We start from the raw sequence: 18,552 nt of genomic DNA on the forward strand, positions 1-18,552 counted from the left end.
AGCAATAGTTTTTCAGATAAACTTGGAAGGACAGAATTTTAGGCTGATGATACAGAAGGCTCAGAGACGAGACAGCACCTTCTACTATTGAAAAAATACAAATTATTCATGGACTCTAGAATAGGCATGTGGAAGAGTAGCAGGATAACAAATACTGAGATAAATGAGAGTCCAAGTTGTGGAAATTATTTACTTTATAAAATAGATGATAACCATGGAATTAATTTTAGCAGTGGTAATGAGGAGGCACTGTAAGATTTAATTGAAATAAATGCAGAGATGGCATTTACAAACAAAACTGGCAGTTTGTGAGGCATGATGAAATGAATCTTAATTAAAGCTGTAATAGAGATGATATGTGGATTGCATTACAGATGCCTAAAATAGTTGGGCTTTCAAGGGTATGTGAAAATCCTCAAGATGTGTTTGTTATATGTATGAATGCATTTCCTTGGAAAAGGGTTCATAACTTTCATCAGCTTATATAAGAAGTACTTGGGGTGTCTATGTTACAGGAAAAAGTGGTAAAGTGACATTTACAAGCTCTGAAGTTTCTGAATTTAAAAATATGCTCTAACATTTAATTTAATTTTTTTTCACTTTTTTTTTAGTGGACAGGCCAAAATCTCAACATATTCGAACCTCTAGTACAATAAGGCGAACCTCTTCTCTGGATACGATAACAGGACCTTACCTCACAGGACAGTGGCCACGGGACCCTCATGTTCACTACCCTTCATGCATGAGAGATAAAGCCACTCAGGTAAGATGAGAAAATCAAATCCAGTTCTTTGATTTTGAAATTAGAATGTAATTAAATTATCCTGAATATGAAATAAACCCAACCAAAGCAGCATCCCTTGTTTTACATGCGGAGCATAATAATAATTTGTTACTTGGCTATTGAGGTTTTTAGTTATTTAATATTTAATAAGTGTAAGTTCAGGCTGCATTATGATTTTGGAGACATGCTGTCATTTTAAGAATTGTTTTTTAATAAAACGGAGCTGATAATTAGGAAGCATTTTTGAAAATTCTTTTTTTTTTAATTTTTTTATTAGGTATTTAGCTCATTTACATTTCCAATGCTATACCAAAAGTCCCCCATACCCACCCACCCCAACCCCCTTCCCACCCACTCCCCCTTTTTGGCCCTGGCGTTCCCCTGTACTGGGGCATATAAATTTTGCGTGTCCAATGGGCCTCTCTTTCCAGTGATGGCCGACTAGGCCATCTTTTGTTACATATGCAGGTAGAGTCAAGAGCTCCGGGGTACTGGTTAGTTCATAATGTTGTTTCACCTATAGGGTTGCAGATCCCTTTAGCTCCTTGGCTACTTTCTCTAGCTCCTCCATTGGGAGCCCTGTGATCCATCCATTAGCTGACTGTGAGCATCCACTTCTGTGTTTGCTAGGCCCCGGCATAGTCTCACAAGAGACAGCTACATCTGGGTCCTTTCGATAAAATCTTGCTAGTGTATGCAATGGTGTCATCGTTTGGAAGCTGATTATGGGGTGGATCCCTGGATATGGCAGTCTCTACATGGTCCATCCTTTCATCTCAGCTCCAAACTTTGTCTCTGTAACTCCTTCCAAGGGTGTTTTGTTCCCACTTCTAAGGAGGGGCATAGTGTCCACACTTCAGTCTTCCTTTTTCTTGAGTTTCATGTGTTTAGGAAATTGTATCTTATATCTTGGATATCCTAGGTTTTATATCTTGGATATCCTAGGTTTGGGGCTAATATCCACTTATCAGTGAGTACATATTGTGTGAGTTCCTTTGTGAATGTGTTACCTCACTCAGGTCCATCCATTTGGCTAGGAATTTCATAAATTCATTCTTTTTAATAGCTGAGTAGTACTCCACTGTGTAGATGTACCACCTTTTCTGTATCCATTCCTCTGTTGAGGGGCATCTGGGTTCTTTCCAGCTTCTGGCTATTATAAATAAGGCTGCTATGAACATAGTGGAGCATGTGTCCTTCTTACCGGTTGGAACATCTTCTGGATATATGCCCAGGAGAGGTATTACTGGATCCTCCGGTAGTACTATGTCCAATTTTCTGAGGAACCGCCAGACTGATTTCCAGAGTGGTTGTACAAGCCTGCAATCCCACCAACAATGGAGGAGTGTTCCTCTTTCTCCACATCCACGCCAGCATCTGCTGTCACCTGAATTTTTGATCTTAGCCATTCTGACTGGTGTGAGGTGGAATCTCAGGGTTGTTTTGATTTGCATTTCTCTGATGATTAAGGATGTTGAACATTTTTTTCAGGTGCTTCTCTGCCATTCGGTATTCCTCAGGTGAGAATTCTTTGTTCAGTTCTGAGCCCCATTTTTTAATGGGGTTATTTGATTTTCTGAAGTCCACCTTCTTGAGTTCTTTATATATGTTGGATATTAGTACCCTATCTGATTTAGGATAGGTAAAGATCCTTTCCCAATCTGTTGGTGGTCTTTTTGTCTTATTGACGCTGTCTTTTGCCTTGCAGAAACTTTGGAGTTTCATTAGGTCCCATTTGTCAATTCTCGATCTTACAGCACAAGCCATTGCTGTTCTGTTCAGGAATTTTTCCCCTGTGCCCATATCTTCAAGGCTTTTCCCCACTTTCTCCTCTATAAGTTTCAGTGTCTCTGGTTTTAAGTGAAGTTCCTTGATCCACTTAGATTTGACCTTAGTACAAGGAGATAAGTATGGATCGATTTGCATTCTTCTACATGATAACAACCAGTTGTGCCAGCACCAATTGTTGAAAATGCTGTCTTTCTTCCACTGGATGCTTTTAGCTCCCTTGTCGAAGATCAAGTGACCATAGGTGTGTGGGTTCATTTCTGGGTCTTCAATTCTATTCCATTGGTCTACTTGTCTGTCTCTATACCAGTACCATGCAGTTTTGATCACAATTGCTCTGTATTAAAGCTTTAGGTCAGGCATGGTGATTCTACCAGAGGTTCTTTTATCCTTGAGAAGAGTTTTTGCTATCCTAGGTTTTTTGTTATTCCAGATGAATTTGCAAATTGCTCCTTCTAATTCGTTGAAGAATTGAGTTGGAATTTTGATGGGGATTGCATTGAATCTGTAGATTGCTTTTGGCAAGATAGCCATTTTTACAATGTTGATCCTGCCAATCCATGAGCATGGGAGATCCTTCCATCTTCTGAGATCTTCTTTAATTTCTTTCTTCAGAGACTTGAAGTTTTTATCATACAGATCTTTCACTTCCTTAGTTAGAGTCACGCCGAGATATTTTATATTATTTGTGACTATTGAGAAGGGTGTTGTTTCCCTAATTTCTTTCTCAGCCTGTTTATTCTTTGTATAGAGAAAGGCCATTGACGTGTTTGAGTTTATTTTATATCCAGCTACTTCACCGAAGCTGTTTATCAGGTTTAGGAGTTCTCTGGTGGAATTTTTGGGGTCACTTATATATACTATCATATCATCTGCAAAAAGTGATATTTTGACTTCCTCTTTTCCAATTTGTATCCCCTTGATCTCCTTTTGTTGTCGAATTGCTCTGGCTAATACTTCAAGTACTATGTTGAAAAGGTAGGGAGAAAGTGGGCAGCCTTGTCTAGTCCCTGATTTTAGTGGGATTGCTTCCAGCTTCTCTCCATTTACTTTGATGTTGGCTACTGGTTTGCTGTAGATTGTTTTTATCATGTTTAGGTATGGGCCTTGAATTCCCGATCTTTCCAGAACTTTTATCATGAATGGGTGTTGGATCTTGTCAAATGCTTTTTCTGCATCTAACGAGATGATCATGTGGTTTTTGTCTTTGAGTTTGTTTATATAATGGATTACATTGATGGATTTTCGTATATTAAACCATCCCTGCATCCCTGGAATAAAACCTACTTGGTCAGGATGGATGATTGCTTTAATGTGTTCTTGGATTCAGTTAGCGAGAATTTTATTGAGGAATTTTGCATCGATATTCATAAGAGAAATTGGTCTGAAGTTCTCTATCTTTGTTGGATCTTTCTGTGGTTTAGGTATCAGAGTAATAGTGGCTTCATAAAATGAGTTGGGTAGAGTACCTTCTACTTCTATCTTGTGAAAAAGTTTGTGCAGAACTGGAATTAGATCTTCTTTGAAGGTCTGATAGAACTCTGCACTAAACCCGTCTGGTCCTGGGCTTTTTTTGGCTGGGAGACTATTTATAACTGCTTCTATTTCTTTAGGGGATATGGGACTGTTTAGAAGGTCAACTTGATCCTGATTCAACTTTGGTACCTGGTATCTGTCCAGAAATTTGTCCATTTCGTCCAGGTTTTCCAGTTTTGTTGAGTATAGCCTTTTGTAGAAGGATCTGATGGTGTTTTGGATTTCTTCAGGATCTGTCGTTATGTCTCCCTTTTCTGTTCTGATTTTGTTAATTAGGATTTTGTCCCTGTGCCCTCTAGTGAGTCTAGCTAATGGTTTATCTATCTTGTTGATTTTCTCAAAGAACCAACTCCTCGTTTGGTTAGTTCTTTGAATAGTTCTTCTTGTTTCCACTTGGTTGATTTCACCCCTGAGTTTCCTCTTGGGTGAATTTGCTTCCTTTTTTTCTAGAGCTTTTAGATGTGTTGTCAAGCTGCTAGTATGTGCTCTCTCCCGTTTCTTCTTGGAGGCACTCAGAGCTATGAGTTTCCCTCTTAGAAATGCTTTCATTGTGTCCCAAAGGTTTGGGTACGTTGTGGCTTCATTTTCATTAAACTCTAAAAAGTCTTTAATTTCTTTTTTTATTCCTTCCTTGACCAAGGTATTATTGAGAAGAGTGTTGTTCAGTTTCCACGTGAGTGTTGGCTTTCTATTATTTTTTTTGTTATTGAAGATCAGCCTTAGTGCATGGTGCTCTGATAGGATACATGGGACAATTTCAATATTTTTGAATCTGTTGAGGCCTGTTTTGTGACCTATTATGTGGTCAATTTTGGAGAAGGTACCATGAGGTGCCGAGAAGAAGGTATATCCTTTTGTTTTAGGATAAAATGTTCTGTAGATATCTGTCAGATCCATTTGTTTCATCACTTCTGTTAGTTTCAGTGTGTCCCTGTTTAGTTTCTGTTTCCATGATCTGTCCATTGGTGAAAGTGGTGCGTTGAAGTCTCCCACTATTATTGTGTGAGGTGCAATGTGTGCTTTGAGCTTTACTAAAGTTTCTTTAATGAATGTGGCTGCCCTTGTATTTGGAGCATAGATATTCAGAATTGAGAGTTCCTCTTGGAGGATTTTATCTTTGATGAGAACGAAGTGCCCCTCCTTGTCTTTTTTGATGACTTTGGGTTCGAAGTCAATCTTATCAGATATTAGGATGGCTACTCCAGCTTGTTTCTTCATACCATTTGCTTGGAAAATTGTTTTCCAGCCTTTCATTCTGAGGTAGTGTCTATCTTTTTCTCTGAGATGTGTTTCCTGTAAGCAGCAAAATGTTGGGTCTTGTTTGTGTAGCCAGTTTGTTAGTCTATGTCTTTTTATTGGGGAGTTGAGACCATTGATGTTAAGAGATATTAAGGAAAAGTAATTGTTGCTTCCTGTTATTTTTGTTGTTAAAGTTGGCATTCTGTTCTTGTGGCTGTCTTCTTTTAGGTTTGTTGAGGGATTACCTTCCTGTTTTTTCTAGGGCGTTGTTCCCGTTCTTGTATTGTTTTTTTTCTGTTATTATCCTTTGAAGGGCTGGATTCGTAGAGAGATAATGTGTGAATTTGGTTTTGTCATGGAATACTTTGGTTTCTCCATCTATGGTAATTGAGAGTTTGGCTGGGTATAGTAGCCTGGGCTGGAATTTGTGTTCTCTTAGTGTCTGTATAACATCTGTCCAGGTTCTTCTGGCTTTCATAGTCTCTGGTGAAAAATCTGGTGTAATTCTGATAGGCTTGCCTTTATATGTTACTTGACCTTTTTCCCTTACTGCTTTTAGTATTCTATCTTTATTTAGTGCATTTGTTGTTCTGATTATTATGTGTCGGGAGGAATTTCTTTTCTGGTCCAGTCTATTTGGAGTTCTGTAGGCTTCTTGTATGTTCATAGGCATCTCTTTCTTTAGATTTGGGAAGTTTTCTTCAATAATTTTGTTGAAGATGTTTGCTGGTCCTTTGAGTTGAAAATCTTCATTCTCATCCACTCCTATTATCCGTAGGTTTGGTCTTCTCATTGTGTCCTGGATTTCCTGGATATTTTGAGTTAGGATCTTTTTGCATTTTCCATTTTCTTTGATTGTTGTGCCGATGTTCTCTATGGAATCTTCTGCACCTGAGATTCTCTCTTCCATCTCTTGTATTCTGTTGCTGATGCTCAAATCTATGGTTCCAGATTTCTTTCCTAGGGTTTCTATCTCCAGTGTTGCCTCACTTTGAGTTTTCTTTATTGTGTCTACTTCCCTTTTTAGGTCTAGTATGGTTTTGTTCATTTACATCACCTGTTTGTATGTTTTTTCCTCTTTTTCTGTAAGGACTTCTACCTGTTTGATTGTGTTTTCCTGTTTTTCTCTAAGGACTTGTAACTCTTTAGCAGTGTTCTCCTGTATTTCTTTAAGTGATTTATTAAAGTCCTTCTTGATGTCCTCTACCATCATCATGAGATATGCTTTTAAATCTAGGTTTAGGTTTTCAGGTGTGTTGGGGTGTCCTGGACTGGACGAAGTGGGAGTGCTGGGTTCTGATGATGGTGAGTGGTCTTGGTTCCTGTTAATAAGATTCCTACGTTTACCTTTCGTCATCTGGTAATCTCTGGAGTTAGTAGTTATAGTTGACTCTGTTTAGAGATTGTTCTTCTGGTGATTCTGTTACCGTCTATCAGCAGACCTGGGAGACAGATTCTCTCCTCTGAGTTTCAGTGTTCAGAGCACTCTCTGCTGGCAAGCTTTCTTACAGGGAAGGTGTGCAGATATCTTGTTTTTGGACCTCCTCCTGGCCGAAGAAGAAGGCCCAAAACAGGGCCTTTCTCAGAAGCTGTGTTGCTTTGGCAGTTCCCAGAAGCTGTCAGCTTCTGTGGTGCAGACTCTCACCTGTGCAGACTAAATTCCTAAGTTCCAGGGAGTCCCGGAATCAAGATGGCGACCGCTGCTGCTGAGGCTGAGGCCGCCTCCCAAGCCAGGCGGTCACCTGTCCTCTGGTCCGGACGGTGGCCGGCTGTCTGCGGCCCGCCAAGGGTGCTGCCTCAGCGGCTCTGTGCTTCTGCCTGTCCCAGAAGCTGTCCGGTTCTCTGGCGCACCCTCTCACCAGTTCAGACTAATTTCCTAAGTTCTGCTGAGTCCTGGAACCAAGATGGCGACCGCTGCTGCTGAGGCTGAGCTGAAAATTCTTTAAAGAAAAGTTTGCATAGGTCTTGAAAAAGAGCTAATAGAGTATTAGCAACAAGAATTCTGTTGAAGGTTTTTTTTTCCTGTTACAAAGGCAAAGCTAACACCAGTGAAATAGGAAATTTACTATTTTCCTACTTATTTATTTGTTTGTTTATTTATTTATATTTTATTGGATGTTTTATTTGTTTACATTTCAAATGTTATCCTCTCTCCTGATTTACCCCCCAGAAACTCCCTATCCCATCCCCCCTCCTCCTGCTTCTGTGAGGGTGTGCCCCCACTGAACCCCACACTCCAGTTTCCTCACCTTCACATTCCTCTACACTGGGGCATCGAGCCTTCACAGAGCCTCTTCTCCCATTGCTGCCCGAAAAAGCCATCCTCTGCTACATATGTGGTTGGAGCCATGGGTCTCTCCATGTTTACTCCTTGGTTGGTGGTTTAGTCCCTGGGAGCTCTGGGGGTCTGGTTGGCTGATGTTGTTCTTCCTATGGGGTTGTAAACTCTTTCAGCTCCTTCAGTCCTTTCTCCAACTCCTCCATTGGGGGCCCTGTGCTCAGTCCAATGGTTGGCTGCGATCATCGCCTCTGTACTTGTCAGGCTGTGGCAGAGCCTCTCAGGAGACAGCTCTATAAGGCTCCTGTTGGCACGCACTTCTTGGCATCCACAATAGTGTCTGCATTTGGTGACTGTAGATTGTTTTTTAAAAATGGAGATAATGGTTAGGAAGCATTTTTGAAAATTTTTTAAGAAAAGTTTGCACAGGTCTTGTAAAGTAGCCTACAGAGTATTAGCAACATGAATTATGTTGAAGTTTTTTTTTTTTTTTTTCTGTTCCAAAGCAAGGCTAACACTAGTAAAATAGGAAATTTACCATTTTCTTTTCCTATTTTAGAAGATTCCTTAGCCTTTTGATTTTAAGAATATTTCTTCTCATATCAGAAAAAGTAAACATCTTCATTTATTATGATCTGAGGTTTGATTTTATTTTCACCAAATATTTCTTGAGAAGTCGTGAACTTTATTAAAAATATGTGATTTTTTATTGGACATAAAGAACATGTTAGACAGGTAGGGGTAGAAGATACTAAGTAGAAATTTGATTTGGGAATATGTAAAGGTAAGGACATTCAGAATAAGAACATTTTGGGCTTTATAGTTTAAAAAAAGAATTAGAGTTTCTTGTTTGAAAAGTGAGGGAAGTGAAGGATAGAGAATTTTGGATGTGGTCTATGAAAACCCTCCTTATCAGTTTGTTGTCATGATGTTAGGCAAGCTTGGAAACTGAAGCGGGTTGCTTTTACCATCGTCCATGCTATCAGCTCTATAATTTCTTCATGATGCACCTTTGCTTTTCCTCAAGGAAAAGCATACATTCGATATGGCAAGCAGTGGGATTCTCAGCAGAAGTGATTTGCACACAGCGCAGATGGGGGCTCAGGCACTTAGAGGAAGGCGCAGCTGGAGATGACTGAGAGCCGTTTTCTGGCAGGGTTGGATTCTGGTTGTGAGAGAGTATAGGTATAAAGGATAAAAGAGGACAGACCAGATGAATCAGAGCATAGTGTGAGGACGAAAGAACCAGATTCAGTCACTTGGAAGCAACTAGAGGAGCAAACATTTATTAACTATATACCATAAATTGTTTTATTACCTGTATTTTGTTTAATTTTCACAAGAACATTGCACTGTAACTCACATGGGAAGTGGAAACTCAGAATCAAAATGACTTGCCCATGGTTTGGCAAACGAGATTTCTTACTCAGAGTCTGTTGGGCTTCCCTGGTATAGTAGCTGCCATGGTGCTGAGCGTAGTTGCTGCTCTTACATCTCCACCAAGACAAGAAAACCTGATGTTCATTAAACATGTTTTGTGCTGACAATATAAAAAAACAGTACCTTATTTTTCAAAACAACTGTGAGAAATAGGAGCCTAGGAACAAAAAGCAGAAGAACTGGATTAGTATAGTCAGAGAAGCCAAAAGAGGAAACATTTCTAAGAAAGATTTTTGACAGATGCTAAAGAGAAGTCACAGAGAGTAAGTATCTAGGGACTAAGGGCACCCTGTCTTAGCGAGGATGGAGTCAGTGCTGTGGTGGGCTAGGATGCCTGCATACTTGGGACCGGAGAGTAGTATAGAGGTAAAGCAGACACTTCTGGCTAAGTTACCTACGTGCCTTTATCTGCGCAGTGGCTATATTGAAACCTAATGCTTTGTTACACGATTAAGTATGATGCATGAGTGTGGCAAATGCTATACATACACTGAGTTTTAGTACTAGATGTAGAAAAAGCCACTTTTACTATTTTGCAGGGTCCATGAAGCACATGTGTATAAATGACATAGTTACATAAAATATGGCTTATCTTCCCACTTTGACAAATTTTCTTAGGGACCAGAGAGTTGAGTTTTAATTGCAGATTCTTGGATTCCTAGACTAGTATGGCAGAAAATTCCTAAATGGGCCATCCCAAGTCTAAACTATTCTCTTTTCATCCCATACTATATTCTGTAATTTGAAGTACTTTTATACATTTATAGATATTTAGTATATATTTTTCCACCCCTATTCTTACAATTAGATTCTATCCATACTCTCTCAGGAAGTGAGAACCAGGAATTAGGTCCTTTCAGACTATGGAGGTCGGGATTCCTATTGTTTAGTTCTAAATAGACACCTATACATAGACTTATACATATACTCACAGGTAGGCATATGGATTAAGCTTGTAGTAGTCATGTGCTTTGTCTCTGAGGGTCCTTTTACTCTGCATATGTCTAGAATAGGGTCATAGTAATTTCCTCTGAATTATGAAGTATAGAAGGAGAGCTTAACCATGCCTGGGTCTGGATAGAGGTCATTTATTGACATTTTAATATTTAAAATATAAGACTTAGCCGGGCATGGTGGCACACACCTTTAATCCTAGCACTTGGGAGGCAGAGGCAGACAGATTTCTGAGTTTGAGGCCAGCCTGGTCTACAGAGTGAGTTCCAGGACAGTCAGGGCTACACAGAGAAACCCTGTCTCTAAAAAGAAAAAAGAAAAAAAAAAAAAAGACTTAATTCTGAGTTGAAGAATTAAAGGCTTAAAAGAATTAACTGATGTATACAGGTTACATAGCTTGTTAGGTATGAAGAGACTAGAGCCCAGATTGTGCTGATTCTTAGGCTTCTGGTTTTTCTCCAATTCTTCACTTCTCAAATAGCCACTAAGCATTTAATCTAGTGTCTGCCTCACATGCCCACTAAATGGTCTGGCCTCCAAAGCATCTGTAAGTTTAATTGAAGATACAGGAGATGAACATACAAAATTACTTTTATGACTATATCCATGTTTATGGATTGACTCTTGAACTCTTATGGAGAGCAGTTTTTCTTAATTTGGTGAACGTCAGTTGGATAGATAGTATATTCTTATCTTGCTACAGATATTAAATATTTGTCTTTCCTTTATAAAGAGCATTAGTATTACCTTCTTTCCTTGGTATTTCTGTTTCATTTACCTGACAGCTTATGGCTAGAGAGAAATTCTTAATTTAAAAGAATACATGCATGTTGGCCTTTAAAAGGAAGTAGCAGGCATATTTCTGAGTTTGAGGCCAACCTGGTCTATAAAGTGAGTTCCAGGATACCCAGGGCTACACAAAGAAACCCTGTCTTGAAAAACAAACAAACAAACAAAAAAACCTTCAAAAAAGGAAGTAGCCTAAGGCTGTCAAAAGATAATGAACCTTGGAAATAGACCTTATTTTCCTATCAATGCCTGCTTTGTAGAAACCCAGGGAGATGGTGGACATATGTGTCTTTGACATTATATTCAGATTAAGGACCAGTAGACAAGAACATCTAAATTAAATGAAATGTTAGGGTTTTTTTTTTAAAGTGTGTTTTATAACTAAAATTGTAGACATTTATTGTGTACAACATGTGTTGGTATATGTATATACTATGAAGTAACTGTCCATTCTCAAAACTTTTTTGGATAACAACACTTACAATTTTGTATCTGCGTTTTTCAAATGTATCCATATATCATTTAACAAACAACAGAGACACATTTTAAGACATATCTTTATGCAGTTTCATCATTGTGTACGTGTTTAGAGTGACTGCAAACCTAGATGTTATCAGCCACTTGCTGGCCCATAATATCTTGGTGAAGAGATAGTTGAGGCTCAGGCTGACAGAACAACATGCTGTTTTACAGTAGACGTTTTTCTCTTTCTTTTTTAATGTGGAAGTGTAAGCTCTGATGATAGAGCATAGTATCTTAAGTATATAAGAAAGTAATTGTCTATTATCAGTTATTACATATGTAACATAATTTTATATACTGTATCTTTTTTACAGCTGTGGACAAGGTCGTATTTGTTTCAACAACCTCACCATAAATATAAAATGTATTATAAATACATAAATATAAATTTATTAACATGTGACCATGTTAAAATTACTGTGATAAGGCAAGAAGTGTGTTTTCAATCCCATTAATAATTTTATGGGATCCCTGTTGTATGGATCCTTATAAATTTTTTGAAATGTCATTATGTAACACATGACTATATGCATTATGTTATTAACCATGGTCATTTTGAAACTGTTTATTTCGTGAAGTTCTTTTTATTGAGATTGATGCCCTTTGGACCAGCATTGTCCTAGTATTCTATTCATATGAATTGAATATTAGGCATCTGAATTTAGGTAGTAGAAGTAATACATTTTTCAAAGTTTGCTCTAATGTGTATTTTGCCATCTGATTATTAACCTTAAAAATAGAGGCTATAGAAACATACTGAACTCTGAGTTATTTCTAAAATATAATACTATCTACCTTGAAATTAATTACAAAAAAGATTTGTTGGATACATATTTGATAAAGGAAATACAGAAAAATATTGCATATGAATCTGTGAACTTTATGAGTAGCCATTGAGCTCCTCTGACACTCCTTCCTCTCCCTCTCTTTCCTTCCCCCTCCACTCCCCTGTGTGTGCGTGCGAGCGTGTGTGTGTGTGTGTGTGTGTGTGTGTGTGTGTGTGTGTGTGTGTGTGTGTTTTGCTATGGTTGAGAGTGAACCCATGAGAAACAAATACCACCCCTGAACCTACAACCACACCACCAATTTTTAACTTTTCTATTTGAAACATTTCTTAAATTTTCAGAAGAAAGTTGTCATCCCCTGTGCATAGTGTGGGTAGGACATATATATAACCTTAGTACTCGGAAAGCTGGGACAAGAAAACCTGCAGATTTGAGACCAAACCTAGGTTACATAGTGGTAACTTTTCTAAAACAAAAGAGCAAAACAAAAACCAGCTCATTGAATTAACTACTACAGGATTCATACGTTTATATCCTTTTCTGTAAACTTAATATGTAATTGACCTAGTCACATATTTACTGTGTGTATCAAAATATAAGTCCACTGGAGAAAAGGGTTGTTGCTAGTTTATTAGCTTAATCTGTTTCTCTTAGAAAGAACTAAAAAACATCTGTAAAATTTTGTTATTTTTATATTAGTCTTGGATGGATAGTATTTTTTAATGAAAAACTATAATCTTTTAAATATAACTTGAGGCTGGGAAGATGGCTCAACAGTTAAGTACACTTGTTCTTGCAGAGGGTACAGGTTGAGTTCCTAGCTTTTATGGTGTGACTCACAACCGTCTGTAACTCCAGTTCCAGGGGATCTAACATCACAACATTTTCTGACATCTGTCTGCACCAGGCACAAACAAAGAGAACAGACATATATGTAGACAAATACTCATACACATAAAATAAAAACAAATACATCTATCTTAACTTGGGCATTAAGGTTACTATATTCAAGCTTTAGGAACAGTTTTACACTTGATCTTAGCCAAAAGGCCGAGAAGCGATTAGGAACAGTTTTACAGCTTTTCCCCAAAACTGTAAAGTATATTCATTCTCAGATCATATTTCAGATCTCTCTCTGTGTGTGTGTGTGTGTGTGTGTGTGTATGAGTAAAGTGGACAAACAATGAAAACAGTCTATAGCAATCGTCAAAGGTGTTTTCTGTACTTTCCCAGGCATACTAATGACTATAGCTGTTGGCAGATGCTGACTTTGGAGAGCAGCTTTAAAAAGCTGGTACATACTTGTTATGACAAGGGAAAGAGCCAGGGTCTGTTGCTACTCCATCCCTCTAGGTACTGAGTGATGTTGAGAAGTAGATGCTTCTCACTGACCTTACCCTTTCGTCTGAGCAGGGAAGTACTTCAGAGCTCTAAGCTATTCGTGTATACTGTTGAATAGTTCCGATCTCATAGTCCGGTATTCCAATAGGCAGTGTACAACCATTTCAAACAATTTTTATGAGCCTCTCAGAGCATCGTGTTGTTTATTTTAATTAAAATCTTGCAAAATTTTCAATGTGGACATAAAATCAATATCAAAAAGGAATAGATGAAAGATATGTAGAAGTCCCCCTGCACAGTTTTGTTAGTAACTTATATTAACTTTTTTCTTAATCTTATTCAAAGTTTTAAGTCTTAATAGTTTACTACCCTGTCCATCTCTGAGCTTGCCTTTGACCTTCTCCTCATTCAGTGGAGACGAATTTCCTTCTGTGAGTAGGCCATCCAAGTATGGGCTAGGGCCTTGATATGTTACTGTTTGGTAGCTCATTCCAGGGGATAGGCTATGATCAAGTCTTAAGAGACTCTACCAATACCTTTCTTTTAAACAAAAATGTAAAGTGTCTCAGATACATATTCTAACAAAATAATGGATTCAACATTTTTTACATATATCTTGGAAAAGAAGAGTCACCTAGCCTAAAAGAGACTTTTTACGTTGGACACCATCCTTACCACTTTGTCATAGGAAAAGAATACCGTGCTGTTAAAAATATCTCATGAAACCCACAGACTTTCATTTCTCACAGGAATACATTAACAGAGCTTTCATGCTTGTCCCAGAGTGTTTAATTCTTCTGTATTAAAAAAAGTAGTACTATTTTAGAATAAATGTTTCTGGGCTTTATTGATTTTGTTTATTAAGACCTCTTAGGGTCAGAATGGTCCTTGTAATTTAGATGAGCATGAGTAATGGCTGCCAACTCCTGAGTCCTCTTTAAATAATCATTATTAACAGAGGTTTTGTGCATGGTAGGGGGAGTATACACATGCTTTGAGAATGTCTATGTCTGTAGAAAGATATACTAAACAGGTACATGCTGGTATAGTTGTATGTTATACTATAACTAATTTCATTTTTTTGCTTAATGGATCCTAGGCATCAGTCTTGACTTTATGGTTTATTAAATACTACTCTCTGCTGTAATGTTGCTATGAAACTATCAACTTTACAGTATTGAATCTTACATAAAAGGTTATTTGTTTACTTAGTTATTTCTGTGTTTTAGAAAAAATGTAAAACCTTTTTATAAGATCATCTAAATATTGCTTAATTTGTTTTATGATCTGCTATTGTAATTAAGGTCTTTGACTACCTTCTAATTTATTTGTACTATATCTCAATTGAATGCTTTTGTTTCTAATACATTTTCAGATAATTTTCTTTGGCTTTTCAGACTTGATCATGCAAACAATAATTCTGTCTTATTTTTACCTATTTTTTTTTGTTGTAAGTCTTCTCTTATAATTGCACGTGTTAATACTCTGAACCACTCAGACAACTGATTATGTTAGCAAATACTGTTCTTCTCTCTAAGGTTCTAAATGTATTCAGTAGGCATTATTGTGCTATGATTTAAGTATGCTTGCTGTGTATGCTTCCAGTACTTCTATTCTTATTTAACTAATTTTGTTTCTTATTTTAGTCAAGAAGAATTGCTTATGTGATAGATTACTTGTACAAAAAATGACTTTTATTGTTGTTTAAGATAGCATTCTATACTATGCCTCTCCCTGAGAGACAAATTTCCACCTATGTCACTTCTTAGCTGTAGTGAATCTCAGTAGTAGATTATTGTTTGGTTGTACTAATGAACATTTTCAGAAAAATACTTTGTTTACAGAAACCTAAAATAAATATACAATAGCATATGAATTATTTATTAGTATTTATGATATTAAATATTCAGAAGTTTATTTTGAAGACCTGATTTTTTTTTAGATGATGTAATACATAGGTTAGTGTTAGTTATACTCGCTGTGTGAAAAGGTCTCGCAAGCTTTCCTTCCTTTGTGTTCTAGCATGGTGTAAATACCATTTGAATTGTCATTTGAGTATGAAAGGATTTTAGTCTATGAAATTTATTAGCATAGTATGTTTTCAGATTGTAGTTCTGTAGGGGAAAAACTCATTTGTCATGGCTCATGTTGTTTGTTTATATGTGAAAGAAATTTCAATACATGTGTTCTATGAGCCAGATACTTGCAGGAAGGTCCCTTCAGCTTAGGAGTTTGAGAGTAGCCTTGGTGATATGGTAAAAATTCTATCTCGAACAAACAACACCATTAAAATTTGTATCCTTTAAGGATGAAAAGTGGGTTGTTAAATCTTGAAAGATGCCCGAGGTGGTGTGGTGCATGCCTTCAATCCCAGCTCTTAGAAGGCAGAGGCAGGCGGATATCTATGAGTTTGTCAGCCTGGTCTCCAGAGTGGTTCCAGAACAGCCAGGGATAGACAGAGAAACCCTGTCTCAAATAAAACAAGAACAGAAACAAAACCCAAACAAAAACAAAACAAAAACCTCAAAAAGAAAACAAAATCATGAATGGAATTTTTGTATATGTGTGTTCTTTCTCTAGGTGATGTTTTTATTTCCTAATTTAAACTATTCTAATTGTTATTTTAAATGATTTACAGTTAAAGTTATGGAAATCAGCATATTAAGAGATACATTATGTAAGGTTTTTTAATCTCATTAAGCTTTTGTATTGGAAGGTTTATGATCTACCAATAGCCTTCATTAGAAGTCTGTCTTTGAGAATACGTATCTATGAGTTGGCTGTAGACATCCCAGCTCTGAATTAAAATACATCCATTCTTTGAAATAGTACTAAAATGTCCAATCTCTTCTCCTCTTATCTGAAAATAGCTTGTTTAGGTAATGAAAGGAATAGGTGATTATATAAACCTTAATAAAAATTTAAAATAGAGAACTTTCATTTTACCACTTATATCAAAATTTATTTTTTACCCTAAATCACAATTGATAGAACAGTTTGCATTTCCTGCACCCTTGCTTCAAGGGTGTTCTGTTGAAATTTTCTTAAGAAAATGCAGCAATTGCTTGGTTCTTTTTTTTTTTGATATTTAACTTTTTGAATGCTTTATATGTTGTACATATTAATCAGATTAATAGTTAGCAGACATAGTGCTCCCATTTTGTGGGCCATTTTTTTCACACTGATATTCCCTTTGCTATCTGGAAGCTTCTTCAGTTTATGTAATCCCATTTGTTAAATCTGTTTGTGCATGTATGTGTATGGGTATGCATGTGGGTGTGGGAATATGGAAGTGTGTGTGCAGGTGTATGTGTAGAGGTTAGAGGTCACCATCAAGTGTTGCCTTGCCCCTCAGGCACTGTCTGCCTTGGTTGTGGAGACAGCATTTCTCATTGGACTGGAATTTACCAGTTAGACTAGGCTGCTTTACTGAGGAACTCCATGGAGTGGTCTCTTCCTCTCCAGCACGGGTTACAAAAGTGTCACCATTCCCAGTTTTCCCAAGGGTTCTAGAGGTTGAACTCAGGTCATCATGCTTGTGTGACAAGCTCTTGACTAAACCATCTCTTTACTACCTCCCCCTAAATTTATCAATCCTTGGGTTATTTCCTGTGCTATTAAAAGTTTTCTTTGCCTATTCCTATGTTTAAACTATTTCCCATATGTTTTCTAGTGGATGCAGAGTTTCAGGTCTTAGATTAAGGTCTTCAATCCATTTTTAATTGGTTTTTGACAGGGTGAGAGTTAGGGTGTTAACTTTCTTCTGTGTGTGGCTGTCCAGATTTCTGAGTACCATTTGTTGAAGTGGATTACAAAACAATCCATCAGTCAGTGGGAAAATGGACAGTTTTCAAAAGATGGAGTACAAATAACTGATAAACATTTAAAAAGTGTTCATTCTTAGCCGTCATGAAAATCAAATCAAATCAAAACATTGGATTTTTTAAAAACCCCAGTTAGAATCATGACCACTAGGAAAACGACATGCCAATGAAGATGGGGATGGTTGCAGTTTGAACGAGCATGGCCACTATGGAAATCAAAATGTAGATTCCTTAAAATACGAAAAGTAAAACTACCATATAATAATTATGCCACTACTAGGAATGTACTCAAGAATCATCTAAGAGAACATTGAGAGAGACACCTGCATGTCCTCGTTTATTGCAGCATTGTTTGCGATAGCCAGGTTAGAATCAGCCTAGATGTCCTTCAACAGATGAATAGATAAAATGTGATATGCTTATGTGGACTCACAGACATGGAATAGTATTTAGCCATAAAGAAGAACAAAATTTGTGTGAAGGAAAGTGGATGGAACTTAAATTTATTAAATGAAATGTCAAACTCAGAATGAGGATTGTTGTATGTTTTCTCACATAGAAGGATATGAGTCTTGACAGATGTATATATAATCATTTATATGTATGTGGCATAAAAGTGAAAGTAGATCTTGGAAATTTTGAGAAGTGAATATGATCAAAATGCATAATATATTTGAATGTAAATATACATAGGAAACTCATGTGTTTTTTTTTTCTTAGTACGGTTAAGTATATCTCTTAAACAATCAACAAGAATTTCTACCCACACCAGCACCATAACTACTTTGGTGTGGACTTGACTGTTCAACTCCAGATGTGCTTTATATTATAGTTTAGAGTTGGATGGAGATGAAGGAATAATATGAGAAAAGACCATGCATCTCTAGATGCTAATGCTTATTCTGCGTCAAGGATTGTTTTTTACATGATAGGGACAATGAAAACCATTTGAAAAGATTTTTGTGCTTCTGGAATTTACAGGATAACTTTTTTACCTGCTACATTGAAGATTATACAGAATAATCTATGTTTAGCTTTAATGTGGTTATCTAGAAGATAAGATGCTAATAAGTACTAGTTACTTTTAAAAAAAGATTTTATGTGTACAGGTGTTTTTGCTTATATACAGACACACACACACACACACACACACACACACACACACACACACACACACAGAGGCACTGTAAGTGTGCAGTACCTGCAGAGGCCAGAAGTGAGGGTAGGATACTCTGGAACCAAAGTTAAAAAAAGTTGTTAGCCTCCATGGTT

General features: G+C 37.1%; 1 protein-coding gene and 1 pseudogene across 3 annotated transcripts in view; one reads left to right on the forward strand and one right to left on the reverse strand.

Annotated features, from left to right (window-relative positions):
- Glcci1 (glucocorticoid induced transcript 1) overlaps positions 1-18,552 on the forward strand; it is an 87,950-nt gene that overhangs the window by 27,606 nt on the left and 41,792 nt on the right. For all 3 annotated transcript variants that reach the window (NM_133236.3, NM_001286728.1, NM_001286729.1), the window contains exon 2: positions 612-763. In NM_133236.3, coding sequence (NP_573499.2) covers positions 612-763 — 152 coding nt within the window. The remainder of the gene's footprint in view (positions 1-611; positions 764-18,552) is intronic.
- Positions 13,004-13,177, reverse strand: Gm52941 (annotated as a pseudogene).

The sequence above is a fragment of the Mus musculus genome, chromosome 6 (genome assembly GCF_000001635.26).
Source record: "Mus musculus strain C57BL/6J chromosome 6, GRCm38.p6 C57BL/6J".
NCBI classification, from domain to species: Eukaryota; Metazoa; Chordata; class Mammalia; order Rodentia; family Muridae; genus Mus; species Mus musculus.